At 49.9% G+C, this 26,592-nt stretch overlaps 2 protein-coding genes across 8 annotated transcripts in view; both read right to left on the bottom strand.

The window, feature by feature from the left end:
* Nucleotides 1-1,080: 1,080 nt before the first annotated feature.
* fam20b (FAM20B glycosaminoglycan xylosylkinase) lies at nucleotides 1,081-15,844 on the bottom strand. 2 transcript variants are annotated; one of them, XM_086224537.1, is made up of 9 exons: nucleotides 15,650-15,843; nucleotides 14,510-14,772; nucleotides 13,871-14,118; nucleotides 13,666-13,752; nucleotides 12,773-12,882; nucleotides 9,575-9,746; nucleotides 6,695-6,886; nucleotides 3,301-3,360; nucleotides 1,081-3,211 (listed from the first exon to the last, which is right to left on the bottom strand). In XM_086224537.1, the coding sequence occupies exons 2-9, from the start codon at nucleotides 14,636-14,638 to the stop codon at nucleotides 2,980-2,982; spliced, it is 1,230 nt and encodes a 409-aa protein (XP_086080663.1). In that variant the 5' UTR covers nucleotides 14,639-14,772; nucleotides 15,650-15,843; the 3' UTR covers nucleotides 1,081-2,979. The 2 variants fall into 2 exon arrangements, with proteins under 2 accessions (XP_086080663.1, XP_086080664.1); XM_086224538.1 differs by lacking the exon at nucleotides 14,510-14,772 and having other exon boundaries at nucleotides 15,650-15,844.
* A 2,539-nt stretch (nucleotides 15,845-18,383) lies between these two features.
* ralgps2 (Ral GEF with PH domain and SH3 binding motif 2) overlaps nucleotides 18,384-26,592 on the bottom strand; it is a 65,746-nt gene continuing 57,537 nt past the window's right edge. For 4 of the 6 annotated variants that reach the window (XM_086224417.1, XM_086224420.1, XM_086224421.1 and 1 more), the window contains exons 10-21: nucleotides 25,578-25,715; nucleotides 25,141-25,231; nucleotides 24,987-25,054; nucleotides 24,732-24,870; nucleotides 24,488-24,639; nucleotides 24,349-24,403; nucleotides 23,709-23,786; nucleotides 22,803-22,908; nucleotides 20,957-21,049; nucleotides 20,354-20,459; nucleotides 19,948-20,039; nucleotides 18,384-19,500 (exon numbers count right to left, since the gene is read on the bottom strand). In XM_086224417.1, coding sequence (XP_086080543.1) covers nucleotides 19,471-19,500; nucleotides 19,948-20,039; nucleotides 20,354-20,459; nucleotides 20,957-21,049; nucleotides 22,803-22,908; nucleotides 23,709-23,786; nucleotides 24,349-24,403; nucleotides 24,488-24,639; nucleotides 24,732-24,870; nucleotides 24,987-25,054; nucleotides 25,141-25,231; nucleotides 25,578-25,715 — 1,148 coding nt within the window. In that variant the 3' untranslated portion in view covers nucleotides 18,384-19,470. The remainder of the gene's footprint in view (nucleotides 19,501-19,947; nucleotides 20,040-20,353; nucleotides 20,460-20,956; nucleotides 21,050-22,802; nucleotides 22,909-23,708; nucleotides 23,787-24,348; nucleotides 24,404-24,487; nucleotides 24,640-24,731; nucleotides 24,871-24,986; nucleotides 25,055-25,140; nucleotides 25,232-25,577; nucleotides 25,716-26,592) is intronic. The other 2 variants (XM_086224422.1, XM_086224423.1) reach the window with 2 other exon arrangements.

Here is a 26,592-nt window from a genome sequence, read left to right as displayed (position 1 = left end):
GACAGCAGAGGCAGGATGTTCTGGGTCCATCTGTCCGTCTCAGTCTTAGTACCAACAGTCCAAGTACACTGGGCTTCTCTCTCCTCCTCCTGTCCTCATACGTGTTACTACCTCCTCTTCTTCTCCCCTCATCCCAGATCCTGGTGCTGCTGGAGGAGGCTCCAGACCTGAAGAGGCTCCAGCTGCCACCCGTAGCTCCAGTATTAGTATCAGTACTAGTAGTATTCATATCAGTATTCTCAATACTGTACTAGCATCAGCACTGTGTTCACTACATATAATTACTCATGTGATGCTGGAATTGATTGCTGGTTTAGAGGCTGCAGATGAGATTACTGGTAGCTGGCCGTTGTTGGGCTTTTCCCTCTCCTTCAAGTCTGCCCCTGTCCTCTGTCTCTCCTTCTCTCCCTCTGTCTCGTCAGAGCTGGGCTCCTTCCCCGCCCTCATTCACACGGTAACCCAGGAAACGTTTCTCCAGCTTTGTCAATCAGTGAAATGATTTTGGTGGTCAAAGGCCAAAGTCACTGTGACCTCACCAATGTGCAGCAAGTAAAATTGAACTATTCAGTCTGGTGAGGGGGGGGGCCCGGTGGAGCAGTGGTCCTCACGGTGGCCCCCCAGCAAGAAGGTTGTGGGTGGAGCCCCGGCTGCAGCACGGGGTCTTTCTGGGTGAGTCTCCATGTTCTCCCTGTTCCTGCTGGGTTCTCTCTGGTACTCCAGCTTCCTCCACAGTCCAAAGACATCAAGAGGGGACCAGGTTAATCCAGACTCTAAATTGACCGTAGGCGTGGCTGGGAGAGCCAATGGTTGTCTGTCTCTATGTGTTGGTCCTGCCATGGACTGGTGACCTGTCCAGGGGGAAGGCTGCTGGGATAGGCTCCACCCCCAAAGATAGATGAATGGAGTCTGGCGAGTCTAAAACCCGCCCCGGGTGAGGAGAGCGACTCCTCGGTGTTGTAAATCGACAGCGACCCCATTGTGACCTGTGACACGTCACTCCTGCTGTGCTGTACAGCCTGGACTCACCTGATGGGTTTATGAGGTCAAGACAAGCAGAAATGACGACGGAGAGAATCACATTTAAATAGCTCAGTTTAATGCTGAAGATGAACCTGCAGTGACCCTTCAGTCCTCGGGCCCAGACCCACAGTCACACGTCGGCACCATCTGAGGCTGGTTTGTTCCTGAACCTCAGTCAACGGTGAAGGATTCTGACTGGCAGCTTATTTGTGGATGTTCCCTCTCAAGAAGACATGAAAAAGGGCCTAAGTTATCGGGACTTACTGACGTTTCTATTCTGAGCACAAGTTCAGTCTGTATCAAGTGTTGCAGCTCAGAGCATTCAGGGGGAATATTCTTTATTCCTAGTACAGTTCCAGATGTTTGGGTTCAGTAGTTACCAACTCAGGCCAAGTTCAAGCTGGTGAGAGCCTGGGTTCCTGGACGGAGTCTTGGTAAATCATGAGAAAGCGCCCTCCTGAGGGAGGATACGACAGTGGAACTCAGACCTGGGGCGGCCAAACATTAAACACAACGGTCTGTATGTTCCTGCACCAGGATTAAAAAATACTTCCCCTGAATCCTCTGAGGTACGGAAGACTCGTAGGGCCACCCATGAGAAAAAAATGACAGGAGGTAGATTTTTTTTCCATCCCTCACTTGGAGAAAGAAAGTCGACATACGTCTTGAATTCTCTCCCAAGCTTGTGTGGTTCATCCTCAGGAACAGTCGCAGTTTTCGGCCTAGTCTCTTCAAAGTCCTCATACTGACAACTCCGGTGCGTCTATCAGCTACAAGAGCAAGTATTTCTGCTGAGTCTAAAGTATATTTTCACCCGTTCATCTACCTGCCTGCACGGCCTTTTCTACAAGCGGTCACACACGCTGGTTGTTACAGTCTCAAAAGGTTATCGTCTCCATTTTGACTTCTTTCTCAGTGCATGATGAAGAAAACCTACCTCCTCTCATGTTTTTCTCTCATGGGCGTCCGGAATCGCCCTCTGCACTGAGGTGGAACACAAAATGTGTCAAGAACCTACGAATACACAACATTATGTCACGAATGAGGTTTGTTTTCTACGTAGGCTGCAGGGAATTCTTTTTTTTAACATCCCAGGAAGTGATGTAAAACTGCTCCATGGGCCATTCGATGACACTGATCTGTAAAGGTGTGGCCCACTCAGATGGCACCTGGATCTGCTGTGGCCCCGGGCTCTTCAAGTCTGATCTCAGTAGCTTTCCTATTTATGGCACAGTATGGCACTCTTTTACACACGCACACACGGACGCACACACACACGCGCACACACACACACACACTTATATTTATGTAATATTACAACCCACAAGTTCAGAGGCTTTCATCTCATCAGTCTTCATCACTACATATTTAGGTATGTACACACAGCTGGGATGGTCCGGGTCGTTTCTCTTGGTCACAACCAAACAGTTTTTGGTTCAGAATCAGATTTGGTTTCCTGGATGTTCATCAGGACTCAAGTTGCTCTCAGACACACATACAGCTTTCCAGTTTCTGAGTGTCCGAGATGAACTGTACACCGTCTTTGTCCTGACGTCCCTCCTGCCCCCTCCAGTGTGTACGATTCTCCGTGGTCAACCCAAACAACCAGCTGGAGTGCTTGGCACCAGGAGCTGTGAGGTGTTGTCACAGCCAGTAGTTGAAGTGGAAGTAGTTGGAGTTCTAGCGTGTACAGCAGATTCCATCTTGTAGTGCACAACAGTTCTGAGAGAACGTTTATGTCGTCAAACCAGACACTTGTGAGTCCAGCTTTGTTGCCCAGAGCTGCTGCAGCTGTGAGCATCGAGGCTGCTGAGGAGCAAACCAGGAAAAGACAAAGTAGGAGGAAATACAGTCCCTGTCCCGCCTCATAGATCTGCTGACTCTGCTTTTCTTCCTGTCAGGTTTTTATTTTCGCTCAGTCTTCTCCTTCCCCGCTCTTCTTCTGCAGGCTCAATAAGTCTAAGGGTGAGGGAGATTCATTCGATCCTCTATGAGAGTGTTGTCAGGGCCCTGGGCCTCCATGCACTGCTTCACCGTTGCTATGACACCTGAAAGACGCCTGTCCAGGGCTGCGAGGTGCGGCTCGGCCAGCACAGGGTGAATCGGGTCGAATGCCAGGGCCTGACGCATGGCTGAACTCAGAGCTCCACCTCTCAGCAGGTTCAATCGGTTCCAGGTGGACACACGAACCCTGACACACACACCAGACACACAAACACAATATCAGCATCATTTAACATGAAGCCTCAACGTTTAGGCAGGAAGTGTCTGAGCACTCACATGCAGCACTGATAGAGGGGCGCCAGGATACTTCGCTCATCCAGCGCGGCGTTCCCGAAGCTGCAAACAAACACAAGCGTGAAACAGAGTCACTTCTCTCTCTGTCCCTGTCCGTCCCCACTGATCCTGGATCTGCTCCACCTTCCTGCTGGTAAAGGAAGGTTTTCATCTCTGCTGTCTCAGATGTGATTGTTCATAGAAGGAGGGAGGTTCTCCACCTGCTCTGCCAGGAGGGAGGTTCTCCACCTGCTCTACTGGGAGGGAGGTTCTCCACCTGCTCTACTGGGAGGGAGGTTCTCCACCTGCTCTACTGGGAGGGAGGTTCTCCACCTGCTCTACTGGGAGGGAGGTTCTACACCTGCTCTACTGGGAGGGAGGTTCTCCACCTGCTCTGCCAGGAGGGAGGTTCTCCACCTGCTCTACTAGGAGGGAAGTTCTCCACCTGTGCTGTTTAAGTCCAGGCTTAAGACTTTCCTTTATGACAGAGCCTTCAGTTAGGACTGGTTCAGGTAGCTCTGAACCATTGATAGCTATGCTGCTATAGGCTTAGACTGCTGGGGGACACATCAGGTTACATGGAGCCCTCCCCTCCTCTCTCCTCCTCTCCTCCCTGCACATTTTTGGAACTGTCATTACCACTACTTGTTGCACTTTGTAGTTTGGCCTTGGTGTGTCGCAGTCTCTCTGTGTTTCCACAGATCCACCAGAGCCCCAACCGCCGCCTGCATCGCCCGCCCCCCCCCCCCTCTTATTCCCTACTGTTACACCGGCCTGCGCTCCCCTCCCATGAACCAGTCTACCATCCAGTCCCCCATCAAGCTGGCTTGCTCTCCCTGCCTCCCCTCCCATGAACCAGTCTACCATCCAGTCCCCGTCAAGCTGGCTTGCTCTCCCTGCCTCCCCTCCCATGAACCAGTCTACCATCCAGTCCCCCATCAAGCTGGCTTGCTCTCCCTGCCTCCCCTCCCATGAACCAGTCTACCATCCAGTCACCCATCAAGCTGGCTTGCTCTCCCTGCCTCCCCTCCCATGAACCAGTCTGCCATCCAGTCCCCCATCAAGCTGGCTTGCTCTCCCTGCCTCCCCTCCCATGAACCAGTCTGCCATCCAGTCCCCCATCAAGCTGGCTTGCTCTCCCTGCCTCCCCTCCCATGAACCAGTCTGCCACCCAGTCCCCCATCAAGCTGGCTTGCTCTCCCTGCCTCCCCTCCCATGAACCAGTCTACCATCCAGTCCCCCATCAAGCTGGCTTGCTCTCCCTGCCTCCCCTCCCATGAACCAGTCTGCCATCCAGTCCCCCATCAAGCTGGCTTGCTCTCCCTGCCTCCCCTCCCATGAACCAGTCTGCCATCCAGTCCCCCATCAAGCTGGCTTGCTCTCCCTGCCTCCCCTCCCATGAACCAGTCTACCATCCAGTCCCCCATCAAGCTGGCTTGCTCTCCCTGCCTCCCCTCCCATGAACCAGTCTACCATCCAGTCACCCATCAAGCTGGCTTGCTCTCCCTGCCTCCCCTCCCATGAACCAGTCTGCCATCCAGTCCCCCATCAAGCTGGCTTGCTCTCCCTGCCTCCCCTCCCATGAACCAGTCTGCCATCCAGTCACCCATCAAGCTGGCTTGCTCTCCCTGCCTCCCCTCCCATGAACCAGTCTGCCATCCAGTCCCCCATCAAGCTGGCTTGCTCTCCCTGCCTCCCCTCCCATGAACCAGTCTACCATCCAGTCCCCCATCAAGCTGGCTTGCTCTCCCTGCCTCCCCTCCCATGAACCAGTCTACCATCCAGTCCCCCATCAAGCTGGCTTGCTCTCCCTGCCTCCCCTCCCATGAACCAGTCTACCATCCAGTCCCCCATCAAGCTGGCTTGCTCTCCCTGCCTCCCCTCCCATGAACCAGTCTGCCACCCAGTCCCCCATCAAGCTGGCTTGCTCTCCCTGCCTCCCCTCCCATGAACCAGTCTGCCATCCAGTCCCCCATCAAGCTGGCTTGCTCTCCCTGCCTCCCCTCCCATGAACCAGTCTGCCATCCAGTCCCCCATCAAGCTGGCTTGCTCTCCCTGCCTCCCCTCCCATGAACCAGTCTGCCATCCAGTCCCCCATCAAGCTGGCTTGCTCTCCCTGCCTCCCCTCCCATGAACCAGTCTACCATCCAGTCCCCCATCAAGCTGGCTTGCTCTCCCTGCCTCCCCTCCCATGAACCAGTCTACCATCCAGTCACCCATCAAGCTGGCTTGCTCTCCCTGCCTCCCCTCCCATGAACAAGTCTGCCATCCAGTCCCCCATCAAGCTGGCTTGCTCTCCCTGCCTCCCCTACCAGAAGCTTCCTTCATCAACTGTTATTAACATTTCCATGTTTCCTACATTTTGTACTGTAAACTGTTTTCTCCTCTGTAACAACATCTACTGCACGTCTGTCCCTCCTGGTGAGGGATCCTCCTCCCCTCCTCACCCTGAGTTTTCTCCCATTTTTCCCTGTTAAAAGGGTTTTCTATGGAGTTTCTCCTCAGTTGATGTGAGGGTCTGAGGGCAGAGGATGTTGTAATGATGCCATGAAGCCCTTTGAGACAAACTGGTGGTGAAAACGGGCTCTACAAATAAAATTGCCTTGCCTTGCCATCAATATTTTCCATTCGTCCCTCTCTGGCCATTCTAATGGATTTATTTTATTTTCACTGGTGCCAAATCAACCTCACAGGCATTAAATGCTGACTATCATCCTATTTTCACCTCACATAAACTAAAGGCTCCATCCCGTCTATTTGCTATTTTTGAAGGAACTTGCCAAGGGTTTCCTTTACCGCAAGATCCTGCATTTGGCTAATGGCGGGTAAAGAAAAGCAAGATGTCAATCACCTACGCCGACGTACCCGTAAACGAGCTGCACGCTAGGAGGTTACCTCACTAGAGCAGGTCCAGCTGGCTCCAGGAGGGACGTCAGGGGAGGTTTTTGGTCAGCAGCTGCTGACAACTGCTGATACTTCAGGAAGTAACACTGTAGATGAGTCACGAACCAGCTGCTGGCGTCTGAACTCTCAGACCGAACCCACTTGCATTAAATCAAGACAAACACTCTTCAAAGCAGCAACAGTAATGGTCATCAGTGTCGTAACTGGGAAAACTGATGAAAATGTCCTCTAAAAAATTCCAACTAAATCACTTGAGAGGGTGTACACCTCAGTGTCGCTCCAGCCAGACAGCTGCTGAACCTCCTGAGTCGGCTGTCATGAGGACGCTGATGTAAACAAAGATGGAGTTAAGGGGAGAGCTCTTCCAGTTAGCAGCTACTTCGAACTTCTTACAGCCTAGCACTACTTGAGCTGGTGTCAGTGGAAAGACAGACAGACTAAACAGGTGTTCCGGCACACGTCTCGATACTGGAGAGCCTCTCTCAATACTTGCCTCTTAGCGTTGTCCAGCAGGATGAGCATGCTGGCACCGCCGTCATCCTGGAAACTCTCGTAGTGGTGCCGATCTGCGTTCCCGATGAGATAGTCAAATATGGCCGTGTCGATGACATCGAGGAGCCTGGGTCCCGCATCATACGGAGGCATTTTCTTCACTGCCTCACAGTAGCTCTCATCATACTCCCATCTGGGAGCAACACAAACAAGAAAGGGCAGGTCATGGAGGTGTGGACGACATCTGCTCCATCTTCAGGCTCAGGGTGGAGCTTCTCTTATTTACAACGCAACCAAATGAGTACTGGGGAAAAAAGCTCAGAGGTCGATGCTTCATAAAAACAATGACGATGTGATGCAGTCAATGACATGCATCCCTATCAGAGGCCCAGGGGTGTCTGTGTGTGTGTGTGGGAGAGAGGCGTTTGAAATCCCACTCTCTCTACGTGCATGACATCAGGACATTTTATATTTTGTATTACGGGAACATGTTTCCTAGCAGCACTTAGGAGCAAATCATATCTTATCTTTGGATCGGAATTCAGCAATCACACCAACTAACACCATGGGAGGATGGCTTAGACCGGGCCACCTAAGTGGGCCCCCCGCCAGTGATTCATTACAAAAACAATAACAGGGCTAAGAAGAAGAATCCTCAAACAGACTTACCAACATGAGACTGCTTCCTTTTTTACGAGGCAGGATTTCTCCCTGTAGGATCTCTAGTTACTCATGATGCTTATTCTTCATAATTTGACCAGGCAGCAGAGGGACCCTGCTGGCTGCTGTCAGTCTGGCATTACAGTCAGAACATGGCGGTCTTTTCTGTAGAGGCACCTTCTAAAATGCACCTTGTGAGTAAAACGTGTGTTGCTGTGTGGTTGTTCAACTGTGTCAACGCTTTAACAATCGCTGATCAAAGGGACTTGTTGTCTTGGTAACCCTTTGCGTGGAAACCCACTATTACATCTCAGGGTTGGCTCTCCTAGGGGACCTTTGGGCCCTCCTGGTATAAACTGTCTTGCTCCCTGTCCTCCGTCTCTCTTTTCTGTCTCTGTCCCTGTCCTCCGTCTCTCTGTCTCTCCAGCAGGTCAAAGCAGACGTTCGTCTCCACTGATCCTGGATCTGCTCCACCTTCCTGCTGGTAAAGGAAGGTTTTAAACTCTGCTGTCTCAGATGTGATTGTTCATAGAAGGAGGGAGATTTCTCCACCTACTCTACTAGGAGGGAGGTTCTACACCTGCTCTACGAGGAGGGAGGTTCTAGACCTGCTCTACTAGGAGGGAGGTTCTCCACCTGCTCTACTAGGAGGGAGGTTCTCCACCTGCTCTACTAGGAGGGAGGTTCTCCATCCGCTCTACTAGGAGGGAGGTTCTCCACCTGCTCTACTAGGAGGGAGGTTCTCCATCCGCTCTACTAGGAGGGAGGTTCTACACCTGCTCTACTAGGAGGGAGGTTCTCCATCCGCTCTACTAGGAGGGAGGCAGCAGGGATTGATGGACAGATTAGGAGCCATACAAAATAAAATGGACCATTCCTGCCTTGACTACTCACAGCTGATTGGTCAATCACGGCAGCCCTCCGCTAAGCCTCACTGCTAGCTGACAAGCGGTACGGGGTCCAGGTGATGTTCTGAGGGGAACACCAACTATAAGATGTTGCTTCTTGATGTCCTAGACCACAGGTGTCAAACTGATCCAGTAAAGGGCCGTGTGGCTGCAGGTTTTCATTCTAACCAAGCAAAAGCAACACCTGAATCTACTTAGATCAATCAAGCTGTGTCCACACAGCTCATTAGTTGGATCAGGTGTTGCTTTTGCTTGGTTGGAATGAAAACCTGCAGCCACACGGCCCTTTACTGGATCAGTTTGACACCCCTGTCCTAGGCCATGAGTTCAAGTGTGATTCCTGTCCCAGTGATCCTGTCCGTGAGTGCCTACAGCGCTCGCTAGTTTATACAGGAGTGTTGTCTGAGGTGAAAAAGCCTTATTTGGATAAACGGACAACAAACTGGATCAAAATGGTCACTTTACCACCAAGAAAATAATGTCGTCTAAGGTCCTGCATTTTACATTTCAACAACTTTACGACTGTCAATGACACAGGCAGTCCTGCGTCCATGCTGAACACAGATCCAGGTATCAGAGGATGAGTGCCGACCCAAGAATCGAGCTCACGGTTGAAGTTGTTTCCTAAGTCATGAGGACTGAGGCAGAACAGCACAGCCGAGAGCTTCTCTCAAGATGTGATTCTTCAAATCTTTGAAACTTCAAAAACAAGCAGTTTGCTTTTTTTTTTTTGCTGTTGTGAGCCCAGAGGTACTTGACATCACTTATTTTTATGCAATGACTGAAAATGGTGTGACGACAAGCATCAGCAGCTGAGGGTTTTTCCCCACAACCACAGCTGGTTGCTCTTCTGCTCAGCAGGTGCACAGGAAGAGGAAACAGATTTGAGGAGCACAGAGCAACTGATGATGCACCTGCAACAAACACCTGTGTGAGGAACTTTCACCTGAAGCTGTCACTCACGTCACAGTACAGACAAAAAACAATGACACCAACACGTACGGAACAAAGAGAGGACAGTTCCCAGTTGACTTCACTCCTCCCGCTCTAACCTTGGTAGCTTTTATTGACATTCCAAAGACATCCTGCTCTCCTCACTCAACTCACTGACTCATCCATATTTGCCAGCTTACTTCAGCGCTCCTGTAACAAACAATGACAGTGGAGCCCAGCTTGGAGGACAAAGAGAGCTTATTTCATGGAGACGAGGTGAGAACCTCAGCTTCCTCAACAGGAACAAATCCCGATGTACTGTTGAAGATTTTCCGACACTTCAGGTGAAATTCTTGACACATTTTTCTCTCTGCACCCACCTGGCTAGTTTGCCTTCTCTGTATGTGCGTCCCCAGGGGTGCCGGTGTTTCTGCAGCGGCCAGACGTCTGGCAGCCACAGGGTTAACGATCCCTCCATCATTTCTCCCTCTGCACACGCTGGCTCACTCTCCCGGCAGTAGTAACACTTACCATAGAAGCAGGTATTGTTACCTGGAGAGAGAAGCAGACACTGACGTCACACTGATGTTAGCATGACACGGCCAGGAGGGAGCAGAGCGAGCCGGGACCGAGTCCACAACATCAGCAACACACATCACATCTGCCTCACACGGACGTCAAGATATGGCATTTAAAAATGGACCCTCGGGAGTCTTGGATGATGGACTGTTGTAGTCCAACAGGAAGTGATCATGTCGGGGATGAGGTGTGTTTGTCGTCCAACAGGAAGTGATCATGTCAGGGTTGAGGTGTGTTTGTCGTCCAACAGGAAGTGATCATGTCGGGGATGAGGTGTGTTTGTCGTCCAACAGGAAGTGATCATGTCGGGGATGAGGTGTGTTTGTCGTCCAACAGGAAGTGATCATGTCAGGATTGAGGTGTGTTTGTAGTCCAACAGGAGGTGATCATGTCGGGGATGAGGTGTGTTTGTCGTCCAACAGGAAGTGATCATGTCAGGGTTGAAGTGTGTTTGTAGTCCAACAGGAAGTGATCATGTCAGGGTTGAGGTGTGTTTGTAGTCCAACAGGAAGTGATCATGTCAGGGTTGAGGTGTGTTTGTAGTCCAACAGGAAGTGATCATGTCAGGATTGAGGTGTGTTTGTAGTCCAACAGGAAGTGATCATGTCAGGGTTGAGGTGTGTTTGTAGTCCAACAGGAAGTGATCATGTCAGGGATGAGGTGTGTTTGTAGTCCAACAGGAAGTGATCATGTCAGGGTTGAGGTGTGTTTGTAGTCCAACAGGAAGTGATCATGTCAGGGTTGAGGTGTGTTTGTAGTCCAACAGGAAGTGATCATCTCCATGATTCTTCAACCAACAGCCAATGGGATTGTTCCATGTGATTTTGTTTGACTGAATCCTGAAAGTTGATGATCTTCCACGTTTAGGTAATCAAGATCATCTTCACTAATGAACCTGTCTGATGATGCTGGAAGCCTGGATGCAACGGTTAGCAGTGCTGAGCTAACATTAGCCTATGAAGGACATCACCAGGGTCACATGACTTTGTCTTGACAACTGTGCACCACACTTGATCTGCTTTTAGCGTGATGATGTTCCTAGTCTTGTTAGCACACAACATTTTTCAAAGACAAACACTTCTAAATACATAGGTGCAGTCTTTCCCGCCATGTTTCATCCTGCAGAAAACAGTAACATGGCTGCCAGTGCGAGCCTTCAATCTAAGCCTGTTTACTTCATCTTATGCTTAAAATCCACTTCATTTCAAAAAACCTATTTTTTTCAGATTTTTGACAGAAAATGACAGTTTTTGATGGAACAACTCACATTTAAGCACTGATTAAAAAAAACAATGGATCAACTCACAAGGCAAGTTTTAAAAATTAAATGCAGGCTTTGATCTTGCTTCTGAAAGTTTCAGTTTTTCAGACCAGAATATAAGTGAAACTCTGTATATTTTCACGTGACCTGGAGTTTTAATGAGAGAGAAAAATAGGTGGCGTTTCAAGGCTCTGAACGTGGTAATTACAGTATTTGTTCAGAGTATTTCTGTAACAAGGCAGAAATACTAGTTCTTCTTGTTCCAACAGTTTAATATTTGAGTTTCACTGAGCACCTGGGAAGGTGCCTCGTATGAATACAATATCTGGAAAAGCCCGAACACTCGTCTCTGTTTGACTGCTCATTTTGTACAAATATTTGTTTTGAAAGTACTTGAACAGAGACTTCATGTTAACAGCTGCTACTCCTCACAGCTCTGAGGCTGCGCTTGCAGATGCAACACCTGTCATGGTTCAGCTCTTCCTGTTCAATCATCAGTTAATCACCTCATTCTATGTTGGGGGAGACAGACAGACGGATGTATTCTGGTGCAACAACATGAAGGCCAAGAGGTCACTGCTCTCACTCGTACCGTTTGGCCCTGGACCATCTCGTGTGCGTGTGGATGGCCCCAGATGAAGTGATGAAAGAGGACGTGTTCTCTGTGCTCAGTGAGAACCTGGAGTGGAGAGGTGGCCCGGGGGCCTGACCTGGGCTGGAGTCACGCCACAGAAACACAGGCGTACATAGCGGGGTCAGCAGGAACGATCACGCCCGTATGTTGCACGGTAACTCAATAACGTCATCGTGACAGGCAGTCAGCCAATCACGAACTTCTACTTTTAAGAGACAATTGAAGACTCAATTGTTCAGAGAGCACCGAAGCACTGAACCTGACTCTTCCCCTCTTTGTCCTGTGGGGTAGAATCAGTCAGAGGGTCCAAGACCCAGCACTTACTGACTATGTAGCACCAACTGTGTTGTGTGATGTTGTATGTTTGTCAACAAAAGAAGGGGGGGGGGGGGCGACACTTCTTCTGCCACTAGATGGCAGTACCTGTGACCAAATCACAACTGACGCACTTTTGCGCTTCCTATGGACTTTTCCTTAATTAAGTCTGAATTCTTGCTTGTGTTGTACGTCGCTTTGGACAAAAGCGTCTGCTAAATGAAATTGTAGAATTGTGGAACAGTGTTTTGTTCCGCTGCACCGTCAAGGAAAAGGACTGCAGCAGTTACAGTACGAGTAGAAATGCACAAGCTTGCTGTGGATCACATGACAGCAGGTCTACAGTACCATGTGAACGCAGTACATGTCAGGACATATAATTCCTTACAGCTCATAATCTTGCATCACCACAAAGCAGCCAAGCTCATAGGTTCGTTACACCGAAGACAGACAGCCTTCAGAGTTTCAGTTTCATTTTAGTGTGAGCCAATCGCTATTCTATGATTCTATTGTTTTTTAAACTACCTTCTTGATTCAAAACAATTCTTGGTTGAATAAATGGAAAATGACAGATGACTGCTCTCATGTGTCCTCCACCGACACACCTGGCAGCAGGTGTTATTCTGTGACTTGATTTGATTCTCTGCGATTCTCCAATCGTGAGTTGGACGGCGTTCACACAGAAACAGGGGGCTTGACAGTAAACCAGCTTCAGAACAGGAGCACGAGTAAACATCGCAGGCTGCAGACACGCTCACGCCGGAGAGAGAGGTGTGGGGAGGTACTGACCCTGCATGAGGAAGGTGCTCAGCAGCTGGTCCGTGGCCACCGGTTTGATCTCTGTGCGCAGGTTGACATATCTTCCCACCACTAGGGGCGCTCTCCTGAAGCCCAGGATCCTGAAGACAGACCACATGACACCTCGACGTTCTCAGACACCGACTGAGAGAAGAGTGCGGCGTCCCTGCCATCTCCTAGCCACGATTCATAGATGGACTACAGAACACGCTTCTCTTCTTCACCTTGTTTCCAGTACAAATGGACTTCAGTTCCGAGTTTGAACCTGTCGCACTCGTGTGTTTTACTGATGTTTGGTAGGATTTACCTTAAAGGTTGGAGAGGCTGCTTCAGTCTCTAAATGCCTGCATGCGCGCAACAAACACTGGTGGACAGAAACGACACAACTGAAGCCACTCCTCAACTTTAAGCTTTTGAAATATATTTTAGACTGAAAGGGAAAAACATGATCGTTTCTGGTTTTGGAGTAATTTCTTTTCCAAAAGCTGGTTTGAAAACTAAAACAGGACCAGAACAAGGAATTAATATTAATGATTTACAGGAAAAAATCAACACCGTATTGTACACAAGGTACAGAGAGAAAAATGGATCTGACGATCTGAGTTGCTCGCCACCCACATGTTGACTGACTGCTGTGGTGAGCGGCTCAACAGTGCGTCACTTTCAGGGCCAGTGTTGTCTCCTGTCCATTCAGAGAGGTCTCTGCTGAAGGAGCTGACGGAGGAGGCACTGGAGCTCCTTCACAAGTGTTCACACAGCTCTCGTCATAGCAGCCGCCGAGATACTTCAGGGTCATGCAACCCTGTTTGGATCCTTGCTTAAGAAAGCAGCCCCAAGACAAGAATTAATGTCGGCAGATCAAATGACTGAACACACACACACACCTGTCCAGGTGGAAAGCAGCCACCTCTGCATTGTGTCTATCATAGCCTGCGTAGGGCTCCCCTTCAACGATGTAGTCTCTGTTATATCTGCAGGAAGGACAAAGACTCATATCATTACGGTATAAATCACAAGGTTGTATATATGTGTGTGTGTGTGTTTGTGTGTGTGTGTGTGCGTGTGGAGTCCATTTCTGACACATCTGACCTCTTGGGTTTGAAGACCACTTTCTGTCCCCCATCCAGCACCAGCAGGCCTTTGAGCTGCGTTCCCTTGTAGCCTACGTCTGCCCGCTCTATCCTGGCAGTGCTGAGGGCGGTGAGCACGGCGGCCAGCTCCGGGGTCTCCTCCGGGTACACCTCTCTCGGGCCCACCCACTGGCTTGCTATCTCCCACGGAGACTGGAGTGTGTGAGAGAGGCGGGCTCCTCGAGACAGGGAGAGGCCAGCTTCCATCTGTCAGAAGTGGGAGACTCAGCGTCATTGTGAGGTACACAGTGCCGGGTTGGGGCGCCCCGAACAGCAGCGGGGCGCAGTTCGATCACATGATGCACAACGTGAGAGACAATTTCTCTCTGTGCAGTGAAAATGTGAGGCGTCTGGAAGAAATACAAATGCAGTCTAGGGACCGTCATTGTGATGGGAGGGGGTGATGTGATGTCTGCCCTGAGAAGATCAGTGCTACGCCCCCTCGTTACAGTCCTGTGTTGTTAATTAAAGGAATAAATACTGCTTCATGTTGAACCCAGACTGGTGGTCAGCCCCCAAAGTGCCTTAAGCCTCCCCGCTTCCTGTGTTGGCCCCCCATGACTGCACTCTTTAGCTGACCATGAACGCTCATCCAGACCTTGCGAAACGCTCGGAGGTCCCGCCTGCTGGCTGCAGACCCTTCGCCTCCATCCAGCAGGAAGATCTTGGCCAGGCCCAGCAGCAGGAGCACGGCACACAGCACCACCATGCGCTGTTTGAGTTTCATCTCCAAACGGTCCTGACCCCCTCGTCCCGGTCACAGAGCGTCTCCCCCTCACCCGAGACGCATGGCCCCCGCAATTCTTTGATGCCGACACTTATGAGGGAAGTGCAGCTCCCCGGTAGCAATGGCGGAGTCACCTACAGAGAGGGAGGCAGCGGTGAACAATGTGCTGTCAATAACGTGCAGAAACAGATCTCCGTCTCGCCAGGTCCCTGCCTCGGGTCCGACAACGACCCGGCGCCGCAACACAGCTGGAGCCGTCCTGCACTTGCAGCACCGTCAGGACCACTCGGGCTGGTCTGTGTGTGGACATCCACCAGAACACACCATCACCCCGACTAGTGAGCGAGAGCAGCTAGCAGGGCTTGCTGACAGTTACGTGACCCGCTGCTGTGACCTGTGAACGCTGGCCACACGAGCAGCGCGAGCCTGAACTGGACCGGGTGCAGCACCAGTCCGCGTCTACGTCGGTTTGCAGTGGCGAAGAAGATGACAAGCATGCAGAGTCCAGACGCACCTGACGTGTGAAGCAAGCCTTCAACACACACACACACACGCGCGCGCGCGCATCCAGACCCCAGCTCCATTTACTCAAACAAGGCTCGTTGGCGGTCCGCGCCGGGAGCTGCAGGTGACGTCACATTTCCCTGACAGCTGAACCGGAGAACAAGCAGGTTCTCATCGTAGACCAAGCTGGTGTTGACATAGCTCAACCGACACAGGTCCGGCCACGCAGGCAAACATGTCCCCACACAGGCGCCCTTTCATGATGCTGCCGCCTGTGACGCCGCCTGCCTGGACGCAGTGACGCCCTGGTGAGAGACGGTTCCGTTTAAAACGACGGTTCTGGCGCTGCCTAAGCAAAGCGGCATCACCGCAGGCTCGCGGTGCCGTGAGCTACTGCCTAGCAAGCCTCCGCGCACCTCTGTGGGCAGGTTAGCTAGCAGGTTAGCTAGCAGCTAGCTACAGAACGCCGTCTCTGGCGTTCAGCGGGTGTCGACCAGGTTGACTTACCTTGAGGCCATTTGCGGTTCACCGCGGATAAAGTAGCGTTTCAAGCGTGGGGAAATGCTGCGGTTCAACGGTTAGACGTGGTAACGCTCCCCCGTCGCTACGAGCCACAACGGTTTGTCATTTCCCCCCGATCCCAGCGGTCGCTCGCTCGCGCTCCTCCGCCCTTCTCCTCCTCCTCCTGCCGCGTCCACTTCCGAAACACTTCCTGCTGCCGCCGGAGCTTCGCGCAGCCGGCAGGGGGCAGTGTCGCACCAGGCTCCGCCAGAACAACCTGTTATCGCTGACACGCACGTATTTCCAGTCTCTCGTTGAGAGAACGACCCGGCGCCGCAACACAGCTGGAGCCGTCCTGCACTTGCAGCACCGTCAGGACTGCAGAATGCATTTCTTATTAAATACCAGTAAAAGGTAACACAGTTAATGTGACACATTTTTACATTCTAAAATTACCCAAAATATAGATTATGATAAATAGCCATGATAAGTAAAATTCCAATGCGAAAGTCCTAACCCGATACTTTGCCCCGATAACCTGTCTGGTCAGATTTGCTTGAACCTCCTTAAAACTAAATGCTGGATCTCTACGAAGGTCGGGGCTGAACGGCGCTGACCTCTTGGAAAGAGAAAAATAATTGAATGCATCCCCCCCCCCCCCCCCATTGCTGCCAATAAACCCGCAGCTGTTCATTTTGTTGTGGTTGTTGTTTTTGTTGTTTTAAGCATCTGTGCTGGCTGGACTAAACTTTCCTTTAAAAACCAAACTTGAAACCTCAACACATGGTCAGGAGCTGGAGGAAGTTAACATCGTTCCTCAGTGTTTTTCCTTTCTTTTTTAATTTTAGGAAATCTTGGTAAGTTTGGAAAGGTGTGGTATTTTGGGAGGTAAGTTTTCATCAGCCAATCCCCCCCCCCCCCCCCCCCCACACACACACACACAAAGTGACAATAGTGAAACTTCTGTGTGGAGTAAAAAAGGGCAGAGTGTTTATTGGTTCTGTCTTCACACCAGGCAGCACATCACTCAGCAGTGAGGTCACAGCGCTCGCCACAATCATCATCATCACCCTACACACGCACGCACGCACACAGAGGATAAAGGTAATTTAAACATCACTACCTTCGCCCTATGAACTGGGGATGTATCACCAGTGAACTGCGCCCGTCAGGTGAGCAGCACCTTCATCTCAACTCGTCAACATTTTCCATGGCCGTAAAAAAGACTGAAGTCAGAGGGCAGATTCACTCCAAACGTGTGCATTTGCAGATCGTGTGATCAAAGTTAAACCAATCAACAGCTTTCAAGCATGGCATTGAGTTTCTGCGCCGCCGCCCCCCCCCCCCCCCCAACAATCACAGTCATGTGAGCAGTGATGGCCTCCAGGAAATATGTGGACCAAGACCACAAAACAGCCCCCAATCAAACCATCATCGTGACCATAAACTGTACAGAAATAATACAAAACAACTCAACAAGCGCTCGCCATTAGAGAAGTTCTTGTGGGGAAGATTTGAATCAAACCGTCCAAGTCTGGTGAGTTGTATAGAAAACACGCGTCAGCATCATTTTTTTCCTCAGTATCAGAACGAGTAGATGAAAAGAAGAGATATGTGATGGGGATGTTTGCCGTCTTCACTGGTTCTTCGTCATCGTGGCAGCGGGCGTCTGATTGGTGAACACACTCGCACCTCTCATTCACAGCCACGGCCGTCCTCCACCACCAGTCCAGATGAGCCTCCAGCCAGACCTCACTCTGCTTCTCTGACACAGAAAACGTTTCCTAGCTGCTCACGACGCCTCCCTTCTTCAGCCCACAGCGTGGCGAGCCAGCGCGGAGTCCAACCCCGCTGGCCGTCGGATGATTAGGTGGCTGCTTAGCTCGCTGCTCAGCAGTGGCAGCAGCCTGTCCGGCTGGATCGCAGCGTTTAAAAAATATGCACAGACACTCGGAGTGGCTGCTGTCTGACTTTGGCTTCCTCGTTCATCCACAGGTTCATCCACCATCGTGCACAGACAGCTTCTCATGGCTGTTGGATTCACGTCTGTCTGACCCACGCTGGCAAACGGAGTGTGTGTGAGAGTGTGTGCTTGTGTGTGGATCAGAGCGAGTGTAGATATGTTCACCTCGACCTCCTCGGCTAGGTACAGTACCCGTGACGGACTGGGGGATTGTGATGGAGGGATGAAGGTTCTGTAAACACACCATGTAAACAGCCGGTTTCTAAAGAGGAGGTTCGATGGATTTACAGACCAAAAACAATCATCCCATCATTGTCGTCGCCTCCATTCGCTCGTCTATCTGAGACTGTAACATGCCAGTACCTCCCTCCATCCTCTCCAATGCTCTGTTGCTATGGCAACATCACTTGGCACTACTCTTAACTTGATGCTGTTTCCAAATCAGATGGTCAGAGTCTCAAATTGAGAGGGTTTGTTGGATAAAGGTCAAATAAATGGAGAGATAAAATCAGCATGTACATAAAAAAAACATACAAAAAACATAACATTCAAATGTAACAGACAGAAACTACAGTGGTGTGCAACCATCTACTACGTGGTAATACTGTGAACTGCACCCCCCACCCCCCAGACTAAACAATATCGACAAACATTTAAAAATGACTCTGTGGCTCCAGGTAGCTTTGAGTGTCGGCTCCACCCCCGCAGGCTCGCGCCAAATTCAAGAGGAGATAAAAATCACCCGTTATGACTTCATGTTGCCCCCCCCCCCCCAACTGTTTCACAGTCTCAAGTCTGTAGTGTTTAGTGTGTGTGAGTCTGCTGAGCCGAGCGTCGCAGGGAGCGGCCGATGCCAGAGAGCCTCGGCAGCACAGAGACATACAGGTTTGTGAGAGGATGTCCACCGGCCCACCAGCTTGGATTAGCTTAGATTCTGGGATTATCGTACCAAGGTGGAACACAGATTCCTGTAATTCAAGCGCCACTTCCAACGGCCCCCCCCCTTATTCTATGCAGTTTTAGAAACACTTATATACACACACACACACACACACAAAACGTGAGTACATGACAAAAACTCTGATAAGAAGGAGAGACATTCAGGAGGTGAGGGGATTGCTTCTGCTGGGATCGACTGCGAATCAGAGCCCTTATGTTAATGACAATGCGATCACATGGCCTCTGTGTGTGTGTGTGTGTGTGCGTGTGTGGTTAGTAAATCCTCTTGTGATTCCAAGCCAAGTGAGTAAAGAGACCAAGAATGTCTGTTTTGAAAGTCTGACCACGCGTGTAAAAAATAAAAGTATGTTTCAAAAACCCTCAGAAGTCCCGCGGGTCAGTCCCACGTGTGTGTGTCAGTGAGTGACTCTCAGCGTCCAGACGATTAAAAGGTATAAACTTGCATTGGAGCATTGTGGGGCCACACGTAAAAGATAGCTGACCTCTTCAAAAACCAAAGAGGCAAGAATCCTTGGTGTCCATTCAGGGACAGTCCAGGCGAGAGGGGAGAAGTCCAACGGCTCCACTGAAGTGCTGAACACTCACAGTAAAAAGAAATGAGCAAATGGGAGACAAGAGCAGTGGTGCAGGTCCTTGTTCAGTAGTCAGCACACACACACACACACACACACACACACACACACACACACACACACACACACACACACACACACACACACACAGAGTACTCTAGTTAAGGCAGTGGTGGCAGGTGAGGCCGGGGCTGGGATCGGAGATTCGGCGGTCAGGGCTCATGGCAGTGAAATCTCCCGCTGCTGCATCGTTACTCCCCCTCATTGTCCTCATCTGGCTCCTCACCCTCCTCTCCCTTGCTCCATCACACGCAGTTCATCCTCAACGTCGCTCATTCGAATGACATCAGATTGGCTGGAACCTGGAGCCATGTAACAAGTACAGAGAGTCAAACATGTTAAACAAGACCCAGCCTCTTGACTCACTCCCAGGAGAGAAACGTCCTCAGAAGTAGAGAACACTGTCTTTTTTCCACTGTCTCCTCTGATTGTAAATGTTGGTTGCCTCACATCCAAACCTATGAAGGACGAAGCATAAAGATTTCCTCTCGTCTATGTGCATCACTGCCACCCACACTGAAGGCTTATCTGCCCCTTGAACAAAACTCCTGCTGCTGCTTTCGTCCTGTGGTTCAACAAACCTGTTGTCTAAACGTGACCAGCACCAGGTGAGCTGTCGGGGTTGGAGGAGATCAACAAATGCTTCAGGTTCTCAGTGTTCAGTACAGTAGTGATGTGTTTGTTACTCCCCATCCTTGAAGAGGTGTAACACCAAGGGTGTGTGTGTGTGTGTGTGTGTGTGTGCCTACCTGTTGCCTGTTACTCTGGCAGGCAGCGCTTAGATGTTTGAACCAGAGCAAAGCGTTCATTCTGTTCCCTGCTTGGTACTTGTAGGTGTTTCCTGGGTGACAAAAACACACAAAACACCAGATTACGTTGAAATCCAATCAACTTCTTGACTTTAGAAAACCCCAGTGTTCAAATATCCTGAACTTTTAAGACTTTGTTAGATTTGGTGAGATTTGTGCTCAGCCTGACAGTGAGACCTCAGGTGTCAGATGGACGCAAAGGAACAGGTCAACCTGTGCTAGCGACGCCATTGAAATCAGCAGAAGTTCACCTTTAGCTGCAACTGGTATGTGCTTTTCCTGTGTGTGTGTGTGTGTGTGTGTGTGTGTGTGTGTGTGTGTGTGTGTGTGTGTGTGTGTGTCTCACCATGCTCTGAGTCGGTCAGCAAGAAGACGTCGGGATGCTCTGGATCGTCAGCCATCATGGCCATCAGACCCACCACACACACACTCTTACTGGACGTGGACTTGAACTGGAGGAGCAGATGACGAGACCAAAGAGCCTTGAGTTGGGTTAGTGACTTGTTGGCAACTGTTGGATCAGAATGGTACCAACAGAAAGCCGGGCTGTGTGTGTGTGTGTGTGTGTGTGTGTGTGTGTGCGCGTGTGTGTGTGTGTGTGTGTGCGCGTGTGTGTAACCCTGCATGGGTTCTCCACAAGGTTCTCATTAGCCTGAGTGACACGCAGGACTGTGGTGATGTCATGGCTCTGATTCTTCAGTGAATGCTACCATCTGGCTGTAATTTACATGTTTCACGTGTTCACGTCTGAACACAGCTAGCAGCTCCTCCCGTGTTTCGTGTTCTTCTCTGCACCTGAGTTTTTATGGGATCATTCTCAGCACAAACACTAATAAACAATAAAACCGGCAGACTTTCTATGATCGGCTGCAAACATTCATGACATGCGTGCATTCTGGAGCCGTTAAATGGACGGGTGTGTGTGCGTTTGTGTGTGTGTGTAACTTACATGTTTTCTCTCAGTGGCCTTCAGGGACTTGGCAGGGTAGTAGTGAAGCTGGGTTCCACAGAGAGCCACCCAGTATTTGGTCCAAGATGCCACCTGGAGGACCAAACCAAACCTTCATCAGAGCACTCAGGAGCTTTTGGCTCTTTCAGGAAAGTGATGGTTGATGGTGAACCATGAACCACCACTGCATGAGAGCGTGGGAGGGCGAGGAAGGCAGTGACGCGACTGACACCTTTAAAGACCTTCACGTGTTTGTGAACAACTGTTAGCTCCAGTAAAAGTCCCCCATCTTGTTCTATAAACCTATGATTTCCAAAGACGGGTTCACGGGGGATTTTATATCCGTTGCCAAAATACATGCACAGAACTTCTCTCACTCTTTTAGGGCTGAAACTAATGATGGTTTTGAAAAATGAATCCTTAAATCATTAAAAAACTTTCAAAAATCTGAAAACTCATCACAATTCCTCAGAGCCTGAAGCGGCACGTTCACACTGCTTCTTCTTGTACATCCCACACGCGTCAGCCGCGTTTGGATCGGAGAGCTCACTAAAGGAGCACGAATGGAGTTTGAAGGGAGGAGCTGGGCAGACTAGCAGGAGGGACACACCTTCATCACAGGCCCAGCAAATGACAGAGTGGCCTGACGATGTCACTGATGATGTCACTGACAAGCAACTGATGCAGAGCATAAGTAATGCTTAAAGAAAGAACTGAAGGGAATTTATTGTAGCTTGATAGGAGTAATACAGAATTAAAAGAAAACTTTATACGAGCACGGCCACGACACATACACACCAAACACACGCCACCACAGGCTGCTGCGCTGAGGGTGGACGCCACAATCTCTCTCTGTAAGGTTTTTTTTTTAGTGCCATCGCCTCCACAAGCAGAGGTCCTACATTCGTCTACACCTACCAATGCTTTTCATCTCATGAGTTAAACAGCAGGATACAAGACGTTTCCTGTCTCCGTCCATTCTCTCTGTCGGAGCCATTAAGTTTCCACGTTACACTGAATATTGGACCAGGATTCCTTTCTTCAATTTTGCCACGTCACAAGTCCTGATCGTGGGCAGGCCTCTTCAAATCAGATATTCAATGAGCACTGAGAAGATTCAGGAGATATAAAACAGCCTTGAGCACCAAGCTGTGCACACTCCTCATCTCTGCAGTAACACCATCGAGCCACACGGGGGAGGTCATTGGTTTTCTCTCACGCTCATTCTGCAGGCATCCCCAACAAGTGGATGCTCTTCAATAAACAAACAAACCAAAGAGAGCTGGAGCCAACACGGCTCTCAGTGTGCACGTGTGTGTCTTCAGCAGCACCTTCATAACCCAAGGAGGAGATCGATCAAAATCAAATGGCTGGTTAATCAATCAAGAATGGACTGACTGACTCTTCTGGTGCTGGATGGGCTGCGCTGGCTTGTTCAGCCTCCTCATAACACTGACACCAGCAACGTGGAGGTCATGTGAGCACATGAAAGCCAAGGGATGTACAGAGAGCGAACTTGAGACTTTGTTGCTTCATCAAATAAAAAGCTGAAAAATAAAATATCACACACTACCAAAGTTATTTTAAATACATAAGGAGCTCAAGATTTGTTTCCAGACTAAATCAAACTGGATAATCTCAGTGCAAATATGAAACCGCTTACGTGCTACAAGTAAAACAAAAGGCAAAGAAAAAGAATTACAGTGTAGAGGGAGAGAAAATGAGTGTTGGCCTACAGGAACGAGTCTCAGCATTTATCACCCATCTACAGTACAAACGCCACGCTCACATGAATAGTTAAGAATGTACGTGTGTGTGCATGCGTGTGTGGGGGGGGGGTTCTCACCGTTGGTTTCTTGCCCTCCTTGAGGACAGTCTTTCGTCTCAACACCCCCTGGACTGTGACGGCTCCGGGGTACAGGTGAACTGCGAGCTCTTCTGACTCAGCCGAGCTGCAACAGGCAAAGACACCATTACTGGCTACCTACACAAACACAGACACGCGGTTACATGCACGTCATGCACGCGAGGTGTCAGATCAACTCAGATGAGCTACTCGCAAGCAGACGCAATCTGCAATCCTTCACCTGCCGCCTTCCCCTCTGCAAACTGTCTGGTCTCCACAGAATTGAATTTCACAGCTGTAAATCTTTTCTCAAAGCGAGGAAGAGCAGCGGCGGGCGAGGAGGTGTGCAGATTGTGTCAGCAGCATGAAGGATCAGAGCAGGAAGCCCAACGCAGGAGCCTAGTGAAGCCTGGTGGAAAGTGAGAGAGACAGAAAAGAGACCCATAGCCCGACTGCCAGGGACGCTTCATCAGCTACGTCCATGAGAGCAGGCTCAGCGACCCTGAGGAGTCTGTTCCTCTCTGCTTTAGTTTCCAGCAGCACATGGAGCTCAGCCTGAGGGCGGGAACTAGAGCCAGTCTAGACCCACTATCAGCTCCGTGTGTGTGTGTGTTTGTCAAGATCATGCAAGAAATTCAAGGAAGCAAAAAAAAAGAAGAAAAAAAGCAGATTATGAACAGAATCATCACCCCTGAATCACAACATCCCCGTCACCTGATTTGTGATTTCGCTGTGACACACACACACACGCTACACAAGATAATCCCAGCAGTATACACACACACACACACACACACACACTATGCACCAGCACACAGCAGCCCCTGGTAGGGACTGAAGGGCGTGAAGTGAGGATAAGAAAGGGTTTGGTTCAGATCAGCTTGGTTCCGGTCGGGATGTGTATACCTGCTGGGCCTCAGGACTCCTCTGTAGGGGATGCGGGCCACGCGGGTCACTGGGCCCAGAGAGTGATAGAAGCGAGTCCTGTTCAGAATAGGATAAGATAGGACAGGATAGGGGGCACGGGACACTGTTAAGGCTGTGCTGGTGGTTTTTGATTGGTTTTCCCTCAAGTTTCATGGGTTAGGACGAGATGGAGGAGCCGGCATCTTATTAGAGGAGGAGGAGGAGGTTTTGATGGGTTATTGAAGAGTTTGGGAAAGAGGTTAGGATGATTTTCAGAGCATCTTCATGTCAATAGTTGTGAGCGTCGCACCAGACACTGGTGGGCGCGGCGGGACTGCAGGTTAGGGGATCGAACTGTTAGGCTCTTAAGACATTCCAGGCTGCCGGAGAAGCAGAAGCGTCTTTATTTCTTTGCTGCAGGCTGAGAGCAGCAGTGGACGGATGAGGCGTGACGGCCTTGGCAGCGAGGCTACAAGCAAGGTGTGGTGTGTGATATAACAACACACCATTTTGCATAGCTGTGTCTTGAGGCCAGAGCTTTGATAATCATACAATCAAAGATGGGGGGGGGGGGGGGGGTCTTGATCTTACATGTGGATGTAATGACAGAGCGCCGCTGACATGGACGTGCTGGCCTTACCTCTCAAACGCCGGCCAAGACACCTCCTCGCTGAGCTCCGAGCCCTCGCTACTCCCTGAGAGCACAAACACATCATCCTGAACGTGAACAACCAATCTCTGAGAACGCAAACGGCGCCTGTACTGCACCTGCATCTTACCGAGTGAAATACCGCTGGACAAGGTTGAGCTCTCCGCTTGTCCCCTGGTGGGACTGTGGCTCTCCATCACACTGTCATCCAACAGATGGCGGGAACCAGCGTTGGGGAACGTAGCGCTTTTAAACTCTACTGTATTCATCTTGTGAATAAAACTATGGAGGCAGAAGCACATGCTGTCAGACCAAGCAAAGCTATGAAGAGATGGAGCTATGCGAGCTGACTGAGTAGTGAATACACCACTGACTTATAACCCAGGCTGTGACACTTCCTGTGTCCGTAGGGCAGCAGGTTCCTGGGGGAGGGGGGTGTGGCCGGGCCTTTAGTTCCTTCAGCTGCAACTGAACATTTACGACCGCAGAGAGGAGATGCTGACGCTTCCTGGCCTGTGTATGGAGGAGAAGAAGAAAAACGAGAGGGGAGGTTAATGGTTTAAAGGTTAAAGGTTGAGGTGAATGAATGCTACATTTAACTCCCAGTCAAGAGCAACACTGGAACTCACCAACGAGATCCTCCTTGGAGGCGTTTGCTCGCGGTGTGCTGGTGCCTGGCTCAATCTTCTGTGACAGCCTAAATACAGCACAGGGATGTTTCCATCCGCTTGAACTCATCGCCAGCAACAGTTTACAGATATCAGATACAATTATTTGCCTTACTTGTAGTTTTCATCCTCCACAAACTTCTGCAGCTCCTCGATATACCTGACTGAGTTCAGATACTTCTGTACGTGAGGCAACACTAGAACATCTGCAAGAAAAAATTTGAATGAAAGCAGAAAAACTACAACAAATAAATGCTATTTACTCATATGTGACATCAAGGAGTGGAGTTGAATTCCCATTTTTGGAAGTATGGTAAAATATTAACAAATGCTTGACAGAAATCTACCTGGAGGGTCAAATATCTGACCTGAAGTTACTGAAAACACTACCTTGCCAACATGTTCATACAAAACACATACAGGTATTGACTAGCAGGGATTCATTCATAGTGTCTCCATGGCAACAGAGACTGAAGTATATTTGCTCCTCAAAGACAGAGGTTATATTGTGTGTGTGCGTGTGCGTGTGTGTGTGTGTGTGTACTCACTCACCATAGGTACAGGATCTCTGCAGGTCTGATATGATTCGGAGAAGGTTATTCATCAGGTTTGATCTCTGCTCGTTCTCCAGGATGCTGCCCGTGGAGGGGTAGGCGGAGTCTATATACGTCAGGTCAGACAGGTACATCCCTGAAATACAGAGAAGAAAGCAGCATGAAACACACAATCCCTGCTCCTCCCTCTCCAATCAGTCACGAGCCTGTCGGTGGCAGCCAAATGAGGACACACAACATCCGTGCAAGAGGGTTTTTTAAAAACATGAAATGAAACCACTGATTTTCTGGCCCAACACTGAGAGCTCCAATTATCAGGAGGAGGACTGAGAATAAGACAGGGAATCATAATATTTCCTTGGTAACATGATGTCAGCGTCATGCAGCTGTGGGGTTGCTGGTGTGAGGACGATCTGGCCATTGTTTTATATCTTATGGTCCCACACAGACAGGAAAAAAGCCTCGCACAAACGCCTCCGTTTGCATCCAAGCTGCTCAACTTTCAAACAGATTTTCTGTCTTCTGATCTGATCGACTATCTTCCCTCCAGCCTTTCCAACTCAAGGCCATCTCTCCCCTGCTGCTCTCTGACAGACTTGGAGCAGAGCTGGGATTCTCTGCTCTCTCATTACATAAATATTAACATTATGAGCCAAACCCAGGAGCAGCTTCCCACCCGTCTGAAGAGAGATTAACAAGCCTTAGAAGTGAACTGATGTGTCTTTCCTTCCTCTCTCTTTTTCTCAATGTTTCCTTCACACGCTAGCATGTTTGAGATTGAGTGCAGATGTAAGAAGTTATCAGACACTCGACATGACGGTGACCCACGTTAGCACAGACGTGTGCACAGTCACACACGTTCATGACTTTGGGATTTCAGAGCGAAACACAGATGTACAAATGAGCAACAGGGAGAGAACTGCAGGAGCAGGTCACACAGACAAAAGGCCAAACTCGTCTCCAGGATACCATCAACACAGCAGCGTGTGATTAGAATCAGAGAGAGAGGCTGA

This window comes from Aulostomus chinensis, chromosome 14 (genome assembly GCF_037954235.1).
Source record: "Aulostomus chinensis isolate RoL2024-O1b breed Wild chromosome 14, RoL_Achi_v1.0, whole genome shotgun sequence".
In the NCBI taxonomy this organism is placed as follows: Eukaryota; Metazoa; Chordata; class Actinopteri; order Syngnathiformes; family Aulostomidae; genus Aulostomus; species Aulostomus chinensis.
Note: the sequence above shows the minus strand (reverse complement) of the source record. Positions and strands in the feature narration are given on the sequence as shown.